At 40.9% G+C, this 18630-nt stretch overlaps 3 protein-coding genes across 3 annotated transcripts; 1 reads left to right on the top strand and 2 right to left on the bottom strand.

Annotated features, from left to right (window-relative positions):
- Window positions 1-1187: 1187 nt before the first annotated feature.
- Window positions 1188-5310, top strand: asnsd1 (asparagine synthetase domain containing 1). Its single transcript, XM_026377120.1, is given in 5 exon segments — window positions 1188-1263; window positions 1404-1946; window positions 1948-2877; window positions 3005-3186; window positions 5039-5310. Coding segments are annotated over 4 exon segments (1839 nt in total). The 5' UTR covers window positions 1188-1263; window positions 1404-1466; the 3' UTR covers window positions 5286-5310.
- A 6-nt stretch (window positions 5311-5316) lies between these two features.
- On the bottom strand, window positions 5317-7920 carry zgc:136439 (uncharacterized protein LOC678627 homolog). The gene is made up of 8 exons (XM_026377121.1): window positions 7599-7920; window positions 7362-7451; window positions 7033-7112; window positions 6804-6919; window positions 6542-6639; window positions 5939-6007; window positions 5783-5841; window positions 5317-5636 (listed from the first exon to the last, which is right to left on the bottom strand). Exons 1-8 carry the CDS (start codon window positions 7788-7790, stop codon window positions 5516-5518), a joined length of 825 nt encoding a protein of 274 aa, XP_026232906.1. The 5' UTR covers window positions 7791-7920; the 3' UTR covers window positions 5317-5515.
- Window positions 7921-8528: 608 nt separating this feature from the next.
- Window positions 8529-18348, bottom strand: sympk (symplekin). The gene is made up of 27 exons (XM_026377086.1): window positions 18215-18348; window positions 17718-17810; window positions 17002-17067; window positions 16768-16821; window positions 16292-16365; window positions 16063-16189; window positions 15537-15786; window positions 15266-15436; window positions 14881-15120; window positions 14196-14347; window positions 13958-14108; window positions 13242-13464; window positions 12992-13142; window positions 12636-12871; window positions 12403-12484; window positions 12201-12314; window positions 11943-12090; window positions 11651-11811; window positions 10910-11018; window positions 10674-10774; window positions 10439-10529; window positions 10192-10293; window positions 9838-10025; window positions 9529-9705; window positions 9340-9429; window positions 9040-9216; window positions 8529-8899 (listed from the first exon to the last, which is right to left on the bottom strand). The coding sequence occupies exons 2-27, from the start codon at window positions 17784-17786 to the stop codon at window positions 8732-8734; spliced, it is 3672 nt and encodes a 1223-aa protein (XP_026232871.1). The 5' UTR covers window positions 17787-17810; window positions 18215-18348; the 3' UTR covers window positions 8529-8731.
- Between the last annotated feature and the right edge of the window lie 282 nt (window positions 18349-18630).

Below are 18630 nucleotides of genomic sequence, written 5' to 3'. Positions count from 1 at the left end.
TGAATTTGTGAGGTAGTCTACAGTATGGCTGCTTAGTCACTCAATGGTTATCACTACTGCCACACAGATCCTGGGAGTTGTTGGATTGTTAGTTATAAAACACACTTAACATTGAATAAAATAACAAGTGATAGAGTAACAACTTCACATTTGACACAGAGAGAGAGAGAGAGCAATGAATAGACACTTAAATTAAAACAAGTGAAAAACAATACATTTTAAACTTGTATTTTTGTCGAATACTATACTTATTATGTTTGTTGTTATGTGGTTGCATGAACTATTTTACTGCGTATTTCAATTTGAATAGTTTTACCCGCAGAATATTTACTAAAGTAATGCAGGCATCAACCTCCCAACTGCAGGGGGCAGTAAAGTCGAGCCTGAGCGCATCTGCGAACCCGGAACAGTTTTTCAAGGTTATGAGCATGTGTTTACACACACACAAACCCACCGAGGGTAACTAGCTTCAAGTACATGCATAGAAACTGAACTGTGTTTGTCAACGTTTCCTTTGACTAAAAATGTCTTCGAAAATCCGAGATAACGACGATAACGTTGAAGGCCAGTTTGCGCTTAAGGAGGAACTGAACAGAAAGGTAGTGTTAGCCAAAACATGCTAACTTAGCTTGCGGCTAATGAATGAGCAACGCTAAATGTGCAGGGTTAACAAACTTAAAAGCACATTAGTACTCAGCTAGAGCTTTAATACTTACATTTACATGAATGTGCAATGACACAGCTAGCTTCTATCTAGCATTATTTTCTTAGCAAAGTTGTGGTTTGAAGAGGTTAATTGGTGTCATCTTGTAAGTGAAATAATTCGTGTTGCTAAATTCTAGATCAAGGAGCAGAAAGTTGCAGTGGACGAGCTCTCCAATCTGAAGAAAACCAGGGTGAGTAGAGGTCTACTGTTACTGCCTGAAGTGGACAGGTATTTACAGGACTTGTTGCTAACATATGTGTTTATGGTTTGGCAGCAGTGAGTTGCCTTAGTTAGAGCTTAGTTTGAAATTCTTCCTGTGATTTGAGATTAAATGAAATGAAACTCTTTAATGAAAAGAGTTGCTCTAGTGTCATAAAAGTCAACATGCTGTTTTTGCATTATTTTCTTTAGAAACATGTATTTGGAACATGTACGGATTACACATATTGTGTTACATATTTATTTATTATTTTATTTTCAGAAAGTCTACATCCAGCAGAGGAACAGTAACATATTCTTTCTGGCAGACAGAGCTCAGACACTGGGTTCATGTAAAAGTAAGTGTATAAAGTATATGCAGTAATATATCAGTTTAGCAGATAAAGTAAGTTTTACCTGCCTTATTAATTAAGAATGAATAATGATCATGTTTAATAATGGAGCACATCTACATAATAGATTTTTTTTCAATCCCCAGAGGAACTAGATAATATGAAAAAGGAACTGCAGGATATCTAAGACCTTCACCTTCACTGTAACGATGTGTGGCATCTTCTGTCTGTTGAGTCTGTCGCCCACTCACTTTGAGTGGGACAAAACTGTTTATGGACATTTGAAGAGGAGAGGGCCAAACTCAAGCCGGGATCTGACAGTTACAAATGGAAATCCCTGCTATCAGTGCATATTCTCTGCCCACGTTCTTCATATGAGAGGCCTTCTCACAGCTCAGCCAGTTCAAGATGATAAAGGGAATGTCCTGGTGTGGAATGGAGAGGTTTTCGGAGGTGTCACAGTGATACCAGAGGAGAACGATACTGCTGTAGTCTCTCAGTGTCTGTCATCCTGCAGCAGCTCTTCAGAAATTCTGTCTGTCCTGTCCAGTATACAGGGACCGTGGGGGTTTGTTTACTACCAAAGGGCTGGAGACTATCTCTGGTTTGGCAGAGACTTCTTCGGCAGGCGAAGTTTGCTTTGGAAAATTGATGCAGAGGTTTTGATGCTGAGTTCTGTGGCAGCTCACACCTCTAGGGCCTGATCAGTCTGCTTGGCAAGAGGTCCCAGCAGTTGGTGTGTACAGAATAGATCTGAAGGCAGCTACAGTATCTGGCACTATGACATTTGAGGTTTATCCTTGGGCTCATGCAGAAAATGATGTTCCATCTAGTTGCATTCAAACTATATCAGAGTCGATTCCCAACAGCTGCACTGCTGTGATGAATCACTCAGGACTTGTGCTTTCCTCACCTGTGTGTCCCCTTAATATGTCTATTCCAGAGTCTCTAAGTGAGACTGTCATTCATCCAAACTCACATCTGTCTTTTAAAGATTTGGAGCAGCTGCTTGCAAGCAAAGAGAAAAATGATGAGGTGAACTTTCTTATTGATGCTCTGAGTAAGGCAGTAAGGCGGCGTGTTCTGTGTCTGCCTTTTGAGTCGCAAGGCAGTTCACCTTTCATTAATAGCCGTGCTAGTGTTGCCATACTTTTTTCAGGAGGCATCGATTCAATGATTCTGGCCGCCTTGGCCGATCGCCACATACCTGCTCATGAACCAATAGATCTTCTCAATGTAGCATTTAAACTACAGGAGCCAAAAATGCAGACAGAGTCTGCAAAGAAACAAAGAAAGCACAAGAATAAGCCAACAGATTCCAAGACTAATGAAGCTGGTTTACGGACATCCTGCCCGTTTGATGTCCCAGACAGAATCACTGGAAAAGCAGGTCTGAAGGAATTACAGGACTTAAATCCCGAGAGAAGGTGGAATTTTGTTGAAATCAATGTAACACAGGAGGAGCTGCAAAAAATGCGCCAAGAGCGCATTTGTCACTTGGTCTATCCACTGGATACAGTGCTTGATGACAGCATCGGATGCGCTGTGTGGTTTGCAGCAAGAGGGACAGGGTTCATCAGAGAGGGCGGCGAACAGAGTCCCTTCACATCTTCAGCAAAGGTGAGTTGTAATTAATAGAAGTTGCACTTTTCACATAAAGAAAGAGTTCTTAACTTCTTTTTACCATTACACGATTAATAATTAATAACTTCACCTCCTTTTGTGCTGTGCTCATTTTTGACTGCAGGTCATTCTGACAGGAATTGGAGCAGATGAGCAGCTAGCAGGTTACTCCAGACACAGAGCCCGATTTAAGACATCGGGACATGAAGGACTTATCCAGGAACTTGCCATGGAGCTGGGCAGGATCTCCTCCAGGAATTTGGGCAGAGACGACAGAGTTATAGGGGACCATGGGAAGGAGGCTAGGTAAGGGTGGAAAATCTTTTCTTTTTTTTTTATTAAACCGTATAGTATGTTATTCTGAACTTTGTTGTATGTTGATAAATATTTTCAAATTAATTTAAAGATTGCACATTTACATTTCACTGTTGTCTTGCCTTTATTTTTTTCATGCATTACCACAACTTATATGTTAATTACCAGAATAGGGTGAAGCCAGTACTTAGTGCAAGAACAGCCTCCTGTCCCCTTGTCCAAGAACAAAAACAGGAACCTATTTATTCAAACATTGCTCCATTACAGTTAGCAAACATTATAATTTTTTGTGGGCGGGGCATAGCTGAAGGCAAAATAACCTGAACTAGTTAGCTATCACTGGCTAGCAAGCTTTGTTACATTTTATGGCTGGAAAAAAAAACTGTACTTAATGAGTTTATCTAAATATGTAAAGTCACCTGCTCTCTGTGACCAGAAGAGTTACATTACCCAAAAGGCCCAGATTTTCTGACTGCTATATGCTCACTCATTGATGACCTACTGTGGCCAGGCCAGACGCCTGTACCTACATCACCTACCATCTGTGTCATCTTGATTTGTTACTGGGAGCCAGAATTTAAGGAGTTATGGCTTAAAGGTTAATCACATACCAGTCAAAACGAAGACAGCTGACTTATGTGTTATCTGTTAAATTATGCAATATATAATTGGGGGTTTGGAAAGTAGTAACACCAGCTCCAGATAGTGTATGTCGTGCTTATTCAGCAAATAAAAAAAAAAAGTAAATGTTTATATTAGCCGAGCATAACATTATTAACACATTAATATACAGTTTAGGACTAGTTAAAGTTTGTCCTGTGTTGTTGTTGGTGCACGTTCAGTGTCATCTACCTGGCAATCAAGCTTCACAGTATAATCATGTTGTAATAGGTAGACAAAGAGTGTGACCATATCCAGGACATACCATGATAAAGCATGACTCGACAGGTCTTACATCAGTGAATGGTACTATCCTATTAAATTGCCCCAGCCCGCCATGGCAGTGTAATGGTGAGTCAGCAGGAAGAGAATACCTGTTTCACAGCACACGTCTTGGGTTCCCACAGCAGCAGAGACACAGGTGTAAATAAAGACATTAACAATGGCTTTGTTCCGTTCAAGATTTCCGCTGAGTCATGTTGGGCAGCTCATGAGCACAATGCAGGAGCTCTGGAGCTGCCAATCCCTATGTTAATGTTATTAATTACAGGCGCTATTAAATGTCCAATTGTCCACTGTGAAACAAGTCTAGAATGTCAGACAGCGGGACAGTGCTGAGAAAAGCTATTTAAAGATGAGATCCATGTTGTCAGAAATGGTTAAACTTAAGCCTAAAATGTTTCACTGAAACTGATCAGCTGTACTATACTAATCAGATAACGGGTAGAATCTATCAGTGATATTAGTTTCTATCCATAAGCAGTGCTTTTTCTCCACGTTTTTAACTGTCATGCTGACTAGACCTTATCTTTGGTAGGTCTGTTTCACTGGCATCTCTCTCTCTCTCCTGGTAGCTTTGTTGCACCTGTGGTGGGAAACATTACACCTTTATTATTATTTCATGGTCCTGGCTGTGACCTTGCATCATTCTCAGCACAGTTTCATTCATCTCCACCCTGGGGTGTAATCAGCCGCATGTGGGTGAACAGCTTGACAACAGTTTCAATATGAACTAATTGTTTTCCCAGAGACGTCTGTACACAGTGTGTTGTGAAGAATATGTGAATAGTCACAGTTCAGTATTTGTTTTAAATCCCAAATGTGAAGACAACACAGATAAAATTTCATTCACTTCCTTTGTTCTGAATTAGAGTCTGACAGATATCACTCTGTGCATGTTCAGGTTTCCTTACTTGGACGAGAACGTGGTGAGCTACTTGAACTCTGTGCCTGTGTGGGAGAAGGCAGATCTGTCGCTGCCTCGAGGTGTCGGGGAGAAACTCCTCCTGAGACTGGCGGCTAAACAGCTGGGCCTCGGCAAATCGGCTGTGCTGCCCAAGAGAGCCATGCAGTTTGGATCCCGCATCGCAAAGATGGAGAACAGCCACGAAAAAGCCTCTGACAAATGCACAAGGCTCCTCACTGGTTAGACAAATCCCAGGTTGTAATGTAGTACAGAGATAGTATAAAAAATTATTTTAATAGAAAACATTGCTTTATAAAATGACATACAGGAAGTTAACATTCAGTCGTATTTACAACAGCAGGTCTTGATTTACTGTGACAGATTCTTGGACATTTTTATTTCAGGTGATTTTTTTTTTCTGTTTGTTTTAAAGTGGAACAATAAATGTGGTGTTTTTATCCTTTTGTGTTTCCTCTACACCATGTACCACTTGACATCTTGAAGTTTTTCTTTGAAGTAAAGGTCACACTCGGTGTATGAAGGCAAGTTTCCCACATCAAAACGGCCAGAAATCTGATAAATGTACACCGGCTTCCTGAAACAAAGAAAGAAAAGAAATGTTATCCTTTTTATATTTATAAGAAATATTAGAAGCGACACCCAAATTAATCCCAACCGTGCAGCACCAGTCAATTCTTTGACAACTTTACCACCAACTTTTGAGGGTCCAGCACAAATTACCTTGGAATGAGCCAAGACACAAAGTTTCCTGGTGCATCTTTCTCTTCAATAGGGGCGTCCTGGGGCATCAGAAAATAGTGTTTAATAAAGTGCTGAAAAAACACTACTTCATTTTTGTCTTTTTCATATCAAATGTGGGAATTCTATTAAAATCACCTTCACTTCCTCTAAAAAGGTGTCCAACAGGTGAAGGCTTTTCTTGGAAAACACATAGAAACAAGGACACTGGAACAGAAATGACAACAGAATCAACAACTTATACAGTGTACTAGTTGAGTGTTAAAGAGCAACTCTTGTTCAGGAAGTACAAAGACCTTTTCTATGCCTTCCCCTCATCTGGAGGAGTTTTTCAGACTACAACGTCTATATGAGCAACCTGATGACATCATCACAACTTGAAATAGAGCTGGCAGCTCTGGCACATCTCCATTAAGGAACAAAACAGGTTTAGTGATGTGTGTCAGAAACAGCCAATCATTGACAACAAAGGATTTGCTACCAAAACTTAAAAATAAAATATGTGGGGGGAAGAAACCAAAATATATCCACTGCCTCAGCCTCAACATGTTGTGATTTTCTGCATTAATTTGTCATAAAATATGATCTGATCTTCATCTCAGTCAAGAGTAATAAACTAAGTACTAAAATAATAACATTCTGATCTTTCATGTCTTTATTTAACAACCGTAAAAACCGCATAATGATGGTGGAAAAAGTGTGTGCAGTCATATCAGTGGTCGGCCTTGGTTTATGACTTACTGCTCTCCTTGACTCTGTCTCAGATGGAAGAGGTTTTTCCTTCATACACACAACACACAGATCACTGTCTACTTCCAGTATCCCGTATTTATGAGTTTCTGTTGAGACACAATACAGAACGAACTGTGTGCACAAAGCAAAGCCAGGACTGATGTTGCAGCTTGGAATTCACAATTTCCTCTACATTAACATTAACGTCCCAGCTTCTACTGTGATGCTGCTCGGCGGCACCACTTACCTATGCCGATGTTGTGAAACTCACCTTCGTCTTTGCACTGGTACGAGAGCACCAGACAGTTGTCCTCATACTTGGCTTGGAGTTCAGAGAACCTCTCTTTAACTTTGCTGAGGCTGAAGTCTTCTTTGAAGAGGGTGTCACTGTTCAGGATAGAGAGAGAACTGTATCAGTTTGTCAGATGCGTGACGTTTCACAGCTGCGAGAACTGTCTCTTTGTGTTACTGTTGATAGTGTAAGTAAAAAACACACACACCCTCCAATAACTACAACATGGTCTTCTATCATAAAGTGCTTTACTGCAAGCTGCAGGCAGGCCACAGCACCAAGACGCTCCTGGAGGAAAGAGAACGTCAATGTAGAGGTTTAATCATTAATAACACGACACTGATACAAAATCTAAACTGTTTTGATCTAATGAAACTCGAAGGAAGAAATGCATTTTAATAAAACACCAGGATATGGAACATGCCACTATGGGACCTGAACCTTGAGGTTAGTGAGTCAAAGGATGGTGGTAAAGGGCCATAAAGGATGACAGTGATGGAAGTGGTGATGGAAACAGTTATTATAATAATGATTTACATCATTGCTTGTCGTCTGATCGCTGAGAATCTTGACATTTGTGAACTGTGCTGCCCACTCTTCAAATGCAGCGAGGTACAGAGCGTTGGTCTGTGGAGAGCACAAGAGTTTAGTATGCAAAGCAAACCTCCATTTATCCTCGCTGTAGTGGAGTATACGTTTAGGTAGCACAACATAAAAATACTCTAGTAAGTAACAGTAACTACTACTACTACTTTCCAGCACTGTTGTACTCACAACAACATAAATGCAGTCCACGGAGCCAGAGGCTGTCAGAGCGTGGACCCAGTGGGATATGAGGGCGCAGCGCCCCACGGGCAGCAGCGGCTTAGCAACCCCAGCCAGGTGAGCGAACCTCCCGCTGCTGTCGGCCAACACATCCCTCTGCAGCCTGGTTCCGTAACCGGCGGCGAGAATTACAGCTTTCATTTACACTGTGAACCAGGGTGCCAGCTGAGCTACCTGGGGATTACTTGACGAAAAGTTAGCTGAAGGAACAGTAGAACTTTGGACACTCTTCTCGCGATGCCAGTCATCTGCGAGACCTGCTTCGGGTTGGTGCGCTTCCGCCGGAAATCTACAAAATAAAAGTCTCGCTTCCTGTAATTTTACAGCAAAAATAAAAGTGGGTTCAAATTTTGGATAAGTATAGGAACCGGAGAGAAACAGTTATGTCAGTGGGCCTTTATAAAATAAGTAGTGGTATTGTGCAAGATCAAAAAACTGTTCCTAATTTAAATAAAAGGCTATTTTGCGTTATTTAATTGTCAATCAATGTAACTTGAAAGGCATAGTAATCTATTCACAATAAAACAGTGTACACGTAAAAGGTGACGTTTACCACATAACATTGTCACAGGAAAGACCACAAACCTAAGGCTTCAAAAGTTATCACACAAACTGTTTTACAAACTTGTAGTTATGGGACATAATAAAACAATACCCAGAGCTGTGAGTAACAGTATGATTAGATTTGTCATTATTACTACACATTTTTCCTGTGCTTCAAAACTAGCATTTACATATATACTGTATATGTCCAGGGTGTTGACTGATCGCACATGAACACCTTGGTTCATCTTTCAGAACCTAACGCTGTTACCAATGATATTAACACATTCACGAACCATTTGACAGTAGTGGGAAAAACAACTCAAAGACAGTAAATCAGTGTTTCGTTGATTTATTGGTCAAATCATCAAGACATGAAGGCATGTTGAATGCTTTCATGCACCTTTTATTTTTGCCTCAAAATCTGTTTTCTACAAATAGAAAAAGAAAGACTGTTGTTGACATAAAATCCAGAAAAAAACATGAGCTTTTTAGATAACAGAAATGTACATTTATTTCGAGTGCATGTGTCTTGAGAGTCATTCTACATCTTCGCTGCCGCTTCCAGCCTCAGGTCCTGTGACATCAGCTTCCGCATCTTTTTCCGGCTCCTGTAATTCTGACGGCTCAGGCTGAGAAGCCTCCATTGGTTCCTCAGCAGGTTCTGGTTGAGGAGATGGTTTGTCACTCATTCTTGCCAACTCCACCTGAAAGGTCCAACATTGAACCATTTTATTTCAAAAGATTTGGCAAAACCAAGTTGAAATCTTTTGTCTGCAGAGACACAAAAAGTAAACAGACACAAAATCTAGCTGCATATATTTTAGAGAAGGCCATTTGACTTTACCTGGGAAACAGCATCAACACTTTCCTCCTGTATCACCGGATCCGACTCTTCTTGCTCCATTGGTTCTTCGTCTTGTGTGACAACTGGGTCTTGCTGGATTGGGGTCTCTGGCTCTATCAGTGCTGCAGTGGGAGCCTCTATAACGACTGAGGAGGGTGGAGCAGCAACTAGCTCAATCTGTATGGTAAAAGAGACGGACCATATGAAATTACACTGAGGCATTAAGTAAGAGTTGGCTAGATTTTCTGATTTGTCACTAAAGGAACATTTAAGTGTGTGTGTGGCATCTTTATCCCTTACCTCCTTCTCCATGACAGGCTCTACAGGTTTCGGTTCTGGCTTTTTGTTTGCTTCCAGGACCGCCATGATAGAAGCAGGTATGTGAGCTTGCTGTTACAAAAAGTGTGAGATGGACATTTCACAGTGACACCGAAGATAAACTGATTGATGTTGTGGACCGTAGAAGAGGTCGAGTTAAAAAGCTGTTACCTGATGAGGCGTGAAAGAGTGGACATGGTGTAGAAGAGGCTCTCTCATCTCTGGACAGCGTTCAAACACACTCGTCAGCTGGGCGGGTGGAAGCTGTAGCAGCACAGTGTACGACTGAGGCTTTGTCCTCTGGCAGCACTTCACAAACCCCTCCCACACTTTAGGATACTTCCAAACCTGCAGTAAACAATAACCAGCACAATCTGTGACAACAGTCATAAATGTTTTTTGTGTTTCTCTTGGTTCATATTGCAACCTACAACATGAGCAGGTAGAAACTATATTGACTGGCTGGAGTTTGGTGCTGACCTGCTTCATAATAAGACGGGAAAGGATGTTCATTACAAAGCCGCCCAGACGGGGGTACATGGTGAGGGACTGGATGACGGTGCGCATGAGCAGCATGGGGAGAGGATTCTGCTCCATCAGCTGCTGCATCACCACAGCCAACACCTCAGATGTGTACACGTTCTTCTCTCCAAAACACAGGTTGGTAGCTGTGGGGAGGACAGAATACTGTTCATTTCCAGTAGTTGTTGTTTGATCAAGCATCATTTCATTGTGCATGACTGAAGCACCAACTGAGCAACACTGATGAAGCTATTTAACACTCAATAACTATGTTAGAAGTGTTGCTTAAAGTCTCAATCGCTAAACACACACCCTTTATGATAGACTTCATATCACATTTGGTTGAGTCTATGTTGTGTAAGGCGATGAGCAGGTCTCCTGGGGTGAGTGGGGAAACAGATGAACTTCCCTCACCTGAAAAACACAACACAAAAAATGCACCAGTGTAAATATTGTACACAAGTTCTTGCTAAAATGTATTAATGTTGACGAAAAAAAAAAAATAGCTAGGGAGAGACCATGACATCCACAGATGACATTAATGACCTCAATGACTTACTGTGCTGAGTTCCCAACAGGCGGTTGAACACCTCCTTTACTACTATAGGGTTGAGTTTGATCAGCTTGGGGAGCGCCTGGATCACTTCATGCTGGGTAACAAAAAATCAACAAACAAAACCCAAAATGAAAATAATTAATCAAAATTATCAAAAATCATAAATTCACACTTTCCAATTAATCACTTATATGGTGTAAGTACCATGTACTAAAATAGAGGGGTTGCGGAACATTACCTTTTCTAGGCCGTTGATGACTGGGATGAGGAAACGAACGTCCGGCACTCGCTTGTGGTAAAGGTCTCGTACTCTCTCCACCAGCTCTGGAGATGGAGGAACTGAACAGAGGAGAAAATTACATTAAACAGCTTCTTTCTATTGTGCATTAGGACTAGATGTTTAATTAAATTTCATTAACTCAGTTCTTTTTTTTTTTGGTCAGCCTCCCATGACTTTTTCCACAGCCTTTTTACCTTTATCTGTTAAAATGTGCAGACAGCGAGTGACCAACGTCTCTGCACCTTTCGGACAGTTTTCGACTAGAAGCAGCAGCTCAGGAGAGTTCATCCCCATCCCACGGATCTACAAAAATTGAGATAAAAACAAACAAAGATAATAAGAGATTATTAAAAAACAACACAGCTCAAGTCATGCATTAATTTACACCCATCTGGCAAATGAGTTTTTTTCCTTTGGGAGGAACACCTCACTCAACTATCTGAGGACACAACAAGCTGTGGTGTTTACATTACAGGTCACTGACTGACATTACAGGTTTGAGAACCCTCTGTGTGTTTACTGAACTTGAGATAGTTTTCTTTGGTCTGAAGCTCAGAAGGAAGTGGCATCGTGCACTGTTTGCTCTCACTTATGCTCACTTGTGTTTTAACCTGTTTAACCACACATGAAGAAATAGACAAACATTATTTCATAGTCCAGACTTTGCCCTCAGCTGATGCTTGTCAAACACAGCTGCTGGGGATCAGATGAACACATTCCTCTCCTTATACCAACAAAACTTTGTGTTGTGTCATTTCTGTCCACTGGCACAATTTCCAAGTGAAAAGATTCCTAATTTTCATCAAAGCAGCTCTAAATGTGGTAGACTGTCAAATGTGCATTGACTCAACGATCTTGGATGCATGCCATAAAAATTCACTCTTAACCCTAGAACACTGAGAATGTAACAAATGACAGACAGAGAAGTGACTTACAGGCTGTTCTATTGCTCGAAGCACGCTGCGCTTGATGTCAGCGATGGCCTCTGTGTAGACTGAGGCCAGCTCGTGGACCAGCCGGTGATTGAGTGGCAGCAGGGACAGATAGAGGAACAGACACTGTCTAACTGTCTCTTCAGTCCAGGGGGCAGCCACTTCTGTCTCAACACAAACACACAACAATGTGGTGTCACAGGAATGCAAAGAGAACTGCCAGGGAGAATGTTTAGTATGGGATGGATATTAGTCAAGACAACATGCGTTATATAAAAATCAACATTTTGTGAACCTGTGTCTTTGTCCGCTCCAAACAGCAGAGATGGAGGGTTGGGGTGAACCAGAAGCTGCATGTAGTTCAGTGCAAACTTTTCAATGTAGTCTCTGAGTTGATCTTTCTCATACATACGCTTCAGAAAAGCCAGAGCTGTGGTCCGCACCTGAAAATAAAGCAAAAGGCACTGTAAAATATGACAACTACACACACACACACACACACACACACACACACACAAAAATGTTCAGCAGTGTGCGAGGCAGTGAGAATCACCTTCTCTTTCTCATGTGAGCTGAGATCCAGAAGTACGTGCAGGTACTGAAACTGCCTCGAGGGTCGTTTGACTATGAGCTCCTTCAGAGTCGTCATGCCCAAATACACGCGAGACTGAAACAAAGGATACAACCTACAGTTGAGAGGACGTGCAGGGAACCAGCTGTGTATGAGAAGCTGGGTCTTCTATCATGTTGCTTACCTCATCCTCACAGTAACGCCGTATTACATCCAAAGCTGATTCTGTTATAATGGGAGCCTCAAGTACTAGTTTGGTAAAGAGTCTAAAAGAAGCAGCATTTAAAGGCACAATGAGATTCAGTTCAGGCTGTGTTTTATTATTTGTTATTTTGTTGTTTGTCATTGTGGTAGAACAAAAGCCAGAGAAAAAGACAAGCTGCAAACATGAGTAAATGATGATATACTTGTACTCACCCATCTCTCTGCTCGGGTTTCTCCTGCAAGCCAGACAGCAGAGTGTAGAGACAGTGGTCATAGCTGTCCAGGAGCCCTGTGGGCAACTGGCTGAGGTAAGTGTTGTATTCCTGGTAGAGGAGAGAAAAGGCCAGGTCGCTCCTTGTCCTGATGTCTTCCAGAATAAATTCCAGCACATCTTCTTTCATCATCCCTTCAAACTGTGTCACAAGCCTGGAGAGGATTTTGACTCGGACCTGCCCCCCAGATTTACAGGTTACGTTATGATACAGGCATTTTTTTTGTGCTTAACAAGATTCAACCTTTTCTTGATCATTTTAAGACAATTGAGAATTAGTCATGGGGTGAGTACTTACATGGGACATGCCACTTTGAGCAATTGCTTTCTCTGAATGCAGGATGCGTTTGACTGCACTGGATGTTAACTTCTCAATCTGTGTTTCTGACAACGGCTGTACCACATCTGACAAGCGAAATACTTTTTTTCTCCCACTTGCGCCTGCGATTCTGTAAATGAACAAAAACATACATGAGAGCATGCACAACTTGTGTAAAAGTGAACACCTCACAAAGCTGCTGTGTCTTTATGTTCATACTGCTACTCACTTGGTTTGTGCAGTTGGAAGGATGGGCTCAGGAAGCCTCTTTACTGTGGTGGGAGTCTCAGGGCTTGGAGCCTTTTCTGCATAACCTCCCACCACAGAGATTGCTTGGCCCAGCATCACAGGTGGAACTTTACGCTTGATGAGCAGGTCTTTAGCGCTGGAATCCTCCTCGTTTCCCTCCTCTTTCCCTGCATCGTCCCCTCGGGCTTTGCACTGCTCAAGTCCTGAGATACACAGTAGGTTTCAGTAAATGGTGTGTACTGAAAGTAAAAAAAAATTAATCTTCTGACTTTTTACAATTTTGGCAAGAATCAAATTAATTAAATTAAATTAATTAATTAATTTAATTAATCAATTAAATTTGGTTGGAGTTGTGATACAATGTAAAGCAGAATGTTTTATCATTTCTACAAGGATCAGAGTAATTTATCAAAGTAATTTTATTTAACAGTAAAATTAATTTGTAATTCAAATTAAAATGAAAAACACACAAAACATGCAGACACTTCCAGGAATATATCCAGATAATATGACATTTTAAAGCTTGCAATGATTAAGGTACCAATAAAAAAACTAATCCGTATCTATTTTAATAACTAGATTATAATTTTCACAACAAACAAACAAATTAAAAACCTTAGTCCAGAAGGCAAAAAAAGACACACGCGCAATGTGCTGACTCATGGTCCTATATTGATGCATATCTTTGTTACCAACCTGGACCGATTCCCGCTGCAGTCATCTGTGTGGCCATCAGCCTGGCCAGATGTTTAATTTGGGCATCAGTACCTGCTGACTCAACAGGTGTGTACGTGGCCTGGAAGGATGCTGGCATCACATCAGGTAGATACACCATGCTGATGAGGACCTAAACAAACAGCACATTGATGATTGGCACTATGATGCCACACAGTTTAGCTTGAAGTGAGGGGGGAAAAATGTAGCTGCTGCTCACCAGGTTGGCTACATTCTCAGGGGAGAGTAAAGGGTGCAGGAACTCAGCTGTGAGGTCAATGGCAGACTGAGCGACTGGAACAGCAGCTGGTTTAGGGACCGAGAGAGGGGCTGGCTCCTCCTTGTCCTCATCGTCTTCAATCAGGGTTGGCTCTGGACCAGAGACCAACAGAACAGATTTATTATGATACATGTAAAGCAGGTCCTGTGTAACGTCCCGATTAGACGGGCAGCTTTCTGTAATTGTTTTCAATGACTGTGAAGCGTTTTTAATGCTGCTTTTACATTGTTGTGTGTCTTGTCTTGTTTTTGTTTTTTCCAGGAGCAGCCTGAACACATAATAAATAATAATAAAATAAAAGGAACACAAGTTAGTTTATTTAGTTTTTTTTTTTTTTACATTGAGGTCACACTCAACACACATCCATTTCTCTGTGTTCCCTGTATACTTGAGAACAGCTTCTTACCTTTAATCAAAGCCAAAGAACCTGTCCATTTTTAAAACCTACAAAAAGCTTCCTCTCTGATCAGGCTCTGAGATGGCAAGTGTCTACAAACAACAGTGTCATAACAGCCAGAGACAAATGTTTCCCATTATTTGCTATGGTTTCCAATTGTTTGGCTAACTACATGAGTGTAACCACATGTACAACACTTATATTGTCAGTGACGCCATCACTACTTACCCATTTTGACCTTTTTCCCTTCTGTGTACTGTTCATGGCGAGGCCGTTTGCGCGGCTCACGCGGCACAGGCGTTGAGCGGGTTATTTCACTCTGGGGCATTCCCAGGTCCAGCAGCAGAGTGCTGATTTGACCCTGGAACTCCAGGCTGCAAGGATGCTTGAGGACCGCCACCAGGTGCAGCTTGAGGTTCTTTCGCACACTGCTGACCTGAGACTTAGCCAGAGTGGGCGGTAGGTTGGCTATAAAGTGTGACATATAGAAATAATTAATAAATAAATTACTTTTGTAGAGTGAAGTTGCCATGTTAAAAAAACAAAAAAACAAAAATCAGTCTCAGCCCAGATGTTGGTCTGATGTTTTATGACACTCTCTTATGGCCCTCACCATGCAGCGTCTCATATGCCTGCACCACCTCTGACATGAACATTGGTCTCTGACGGGCGATAGTTGCAAGTGAACCCAGTGCTGTAGTGAGGTTAATGCTGGAAATGGCTGGGTGGACCATGAACTTCAGCAGCTTCTCCAGTGCAGTCTTTCCCTCCTCACACAGGACATCTGTGAAGAATGATGACAGCACATTGTGATTCAAGCACAATCATGGATTGTTTGGTTTTGAAAAGATGGAAAAGCTTTAAGGGATTTCTCATATTTGTACCATATCTTATGTATGAATGATCTTTGGGAACTTTGTCCAGGCTGATGTCACCCTCCTGTCGTTTGGGGACATCCGAGTCTGACGTCCGCGGTGACAGAGTGATGATTAGTGATTCTGTGAACTTGATGGAGTGTGTGCGCACGCCATCGTTTTCAGAGTCCAGCAAGGCAAGAACTTCCTCCTTCATCTGTGTGACCAAATCCCAGCAAGCCTCCTGCACCTCTGATAATACTTTGAAGCGCACCAACCACTGGCAAAAAAAAAAAACAATGAGGAGTGTGAGAAGAGAACAGATACTGTTAGTATCCTGATCCCAAAGGGCCCGGAATCCACCAGGAGCTGCTGCTGTGACATGTGAATATTCAATATAGTGTTATCTTAACTTATCTTAATAACTATTCTTAGAAAAAAAAACAAACAAAAAAAAAAAACGTTTTATTTTAAAAGATTTATGGAATTTCCTCCTTGAGGCAAATCAGACAAATCTATAATCTGCAAGTGTGAGTACCTATGTTACTGTATATACCTGGAGAGTAACTTTGTAGAGCTGGGTGAGTGTGAGGATGGCTTTCTTCACCACATTCACACTTTCATCCTTTAGCAGCATGTTCAGGTTGGCAATAAGTCTGACAAGAAGCTCATTGTCCCTTTTACTGCAGAAAACAAAACAGTGATTGAGAAAATTGAAAAACACGTTTTCATTTGTGGACACAAAACTGACAGTCATCAGGCTGGTACACTTGTCTGTCACTCACCATGCTTCCTCTATGAAGCCAATGACAAATTTCTTTACTTCAATAGACTTGTCAGTCTGAAAAGCAATCATCTCCTACAGGACGAAGAACCAGCAGAAGATTTATAAATTACATTTTGAATTTATCATGTTCATATACAGATGTCTCTAAAAGAATTCATGCCCTTCCATTCTAAAACATTGTTTATCTCTGAAATGTGGTGATATTCCTCATTCTTCTGTGAACACTGAAGTTAAGGGACCAAAATGTTAGAAATTTTGTTTTATCTGTTGACAGTATAATTTCTGGTCAGCAAAAGCATGAAGATGGGAATGACAAAATAATTTAAATTTAAACACTTTTCTATTAGGGCATCAACAATTTCAGTCACATCAAGTGCACAGTGCACCATTTCAAATTTCATATAGCTTATACATTATCATGCACATTCTAAGTCAAACAAATTAATTACGAAAGCTGCATGAAGGTTCACTTACATCCAAGAAATTGTCAAGAAGAGAGGGATCCTTGTTGATGATGAGCTCCTGGACCTAAGAATTATTATATACAGTATAATTATGTACAAATGTACTGCTTTATACAGTTGTGGCTAAGTGGATCATTTCCCAGTACACACTGGACCAGAAGATTATGATCAGGAAACTGATTTCTATTGAAACGTGGTTGCTGAACTCTGTGAAAAATTGATTTAAAGAGGTCAGATCACAAACCTGTTTGAGCACAGTCAACTTCTCATCTGTGGGTATCAGAGCAGCCTGATTCAGGAGATCCACCACCTGGAAAGGAGTAACAAACCAAAGTAACTCGTCTTTATCTCAATATTTATTTTAGTGTCTCTATGTGTAATAAACCCCTGTTAGCCATCTAAACTAAAGCACCTCAAGTATAATACCTGCCTTTTAGATGATCAACACTAAGAGGAAACCCTTTTTGCAAATGTAGAAATGTTCAAGTGAACTTTTAAGTAAACCTTCTTTAATTTTCAACCTAAATAAATGAATTTTCATGCTATTTCATACTGGGCACAGTTTTGTGAATCATATCTGCCAGCAAATCCACATGTATGAAGAAGTTCTCAGGAGTAGTTTTTTTTTTTTTTTTTTAACTTAAATTATATGAAAAAAACAAGCAGAATTGTGCAGGGATTGCAGTTCATCTAAAGCTCCAAGGGGAGCTATAAATAGTCTGTATTGTGTATACATCGGTATGTCAATCTAAACATATCAGTCACTATATTAACTATATTTATTATTAAGAGGCAGCATGGGAAAAATTAAAAGCTGCTATGATCAACAGAAAAACGGGAGTATGACGGGAAATGAAGTTGCAATCCTTAAAACCACCAGGTGTTGTTAGTGTTGTGGATCATCTGTATATCTCCTTATGTATACAATACAGTATTAAGATGTTAACAACGTAGAGTTACCTTTTCACTGGTGGTCATGTCGATGAGATGGGGGATTTGAGCCCCTCCTCCTTCTGCAGAAAACTCCATGATGTTGCTGTTCTGCTTCCGTCACTTTGAAGAGATAACATAGCCTTCAAAAACACTATTAAACAATGAGACCTAAACCCGACGTAAATGAATAAATTCTTAAGTAGCTGTAATTAATTCCACTAAGAGTTATTACAATGACGCTCAGACTGTTAGCTATGTTTGTTGGCGAGGTTTAAGATAACGTGCTACAAGCTACCGAATATACATATACACACACACGTGAGACATTATTAAGCCGTATAACAGTAAAAACCATTGATAATAACCCTTTAATAACTATAACAAGAGCCAACTGTATGAATCAACAACACATTCTCTCTCGGCTAACTAGTTAGCGCGCTAACGTTACCACTGCTAACCACAATGCTAAGCATGGAGCTGTTAAGGTTACACTTTAAATAAACAGAAAAGTCACAGCCACTTACCATTAAACACACAGTGGCCGCAATTAAATATGACAGATGTGACAACCTTATAAATTTAATAGCTTTAGCATATTCAGTTAACACAACTCTGCTAGTGCGTAAAGGAAGCCGCCATGTTTAATTGAAGAAGCGGTGTCGCTCTTCTTCTTCTGCTGCTGCTGGTGCTGGTGGTGGTGAGCACACAGCTCAGATACAGACGCCACCTTCTGGACACATCCAGCAGGCACCTGCCTCAGGGGTTAGAAACAATCTAAGTTCTTATTTTTAGCTGTTGGTTTTATTGTAAAAGTAAATATTGTAACTAATCGTTGTTTCTTCAAAAGCAATTTGTGTGGTGGGTGGATTCATATGTCAGGTTGTCTGGGCCTGTGTCTCTTTACTGCCTCCTACTTCAGGTCACTTAATCAGCACCAGAG

This window comes from Anabas testudineus, chromosome 21 (genome assembly GCF_900324465.2).
Source record: "Anabas testudineus chromosome 21, fAnaTes1.2, whole genome shotgun sequence".
Taxonomy (NCBI): domain Eukaryota; kingdom Metazoa; phylum Chordata; class Actinopteri; order Anabantiformes; family Anabantidae; genus Anabas; species Anabas testudineus.
Note: the sequence above shows the minus strand (reverse complement) of the source record. Positions and strands in the feature narration are given on the sequence as shown.

Coding starts and splice junctions, on each gene's coding strand:
- zgc:136439 (XM_026377121.1), bottom strand. CDS start 7,790: ATGAAAGCTGTAATTCTCGCCGCCGGTTACGGAACCAGGCTGCAGAGG. Junction 6,920..7,032: donor CATGTTGTAGTTATTGGAGG/GTGTGTGTGTTT, acceptor TATCCTGAACAG/TGACACCCTCTTCAAAGAAG. Junction 5,637..5,782: donor GTGTCTTGGCTCATTCCAAG/GTAATTTGTGCT, acceptor TCTTTGTTTCAG/GAAGCCGGTGTACATTTATC.
- sympk (XM_026377086.1), bottom strand. CDS start 17,786: ATGGAGTTTTCTGCAGAAGGAGGAGGGGCTCAAATCCCCCATCTCATC. Junction 10,294..10,438: donor CCTGTTGGGAACTCAGCACA/GTAAGTCATTGA, acceptor TGTGTTTTTCAG/GTGAGGGAAGTTCATCTGTT. Junction 9,706..9,837: donor CCCGTCTTATTATGAAGCAG/GTCAGCACCAAA, acceptor TGTTTACTGCAG/GTTTGGAAGTATCCTAAAGT.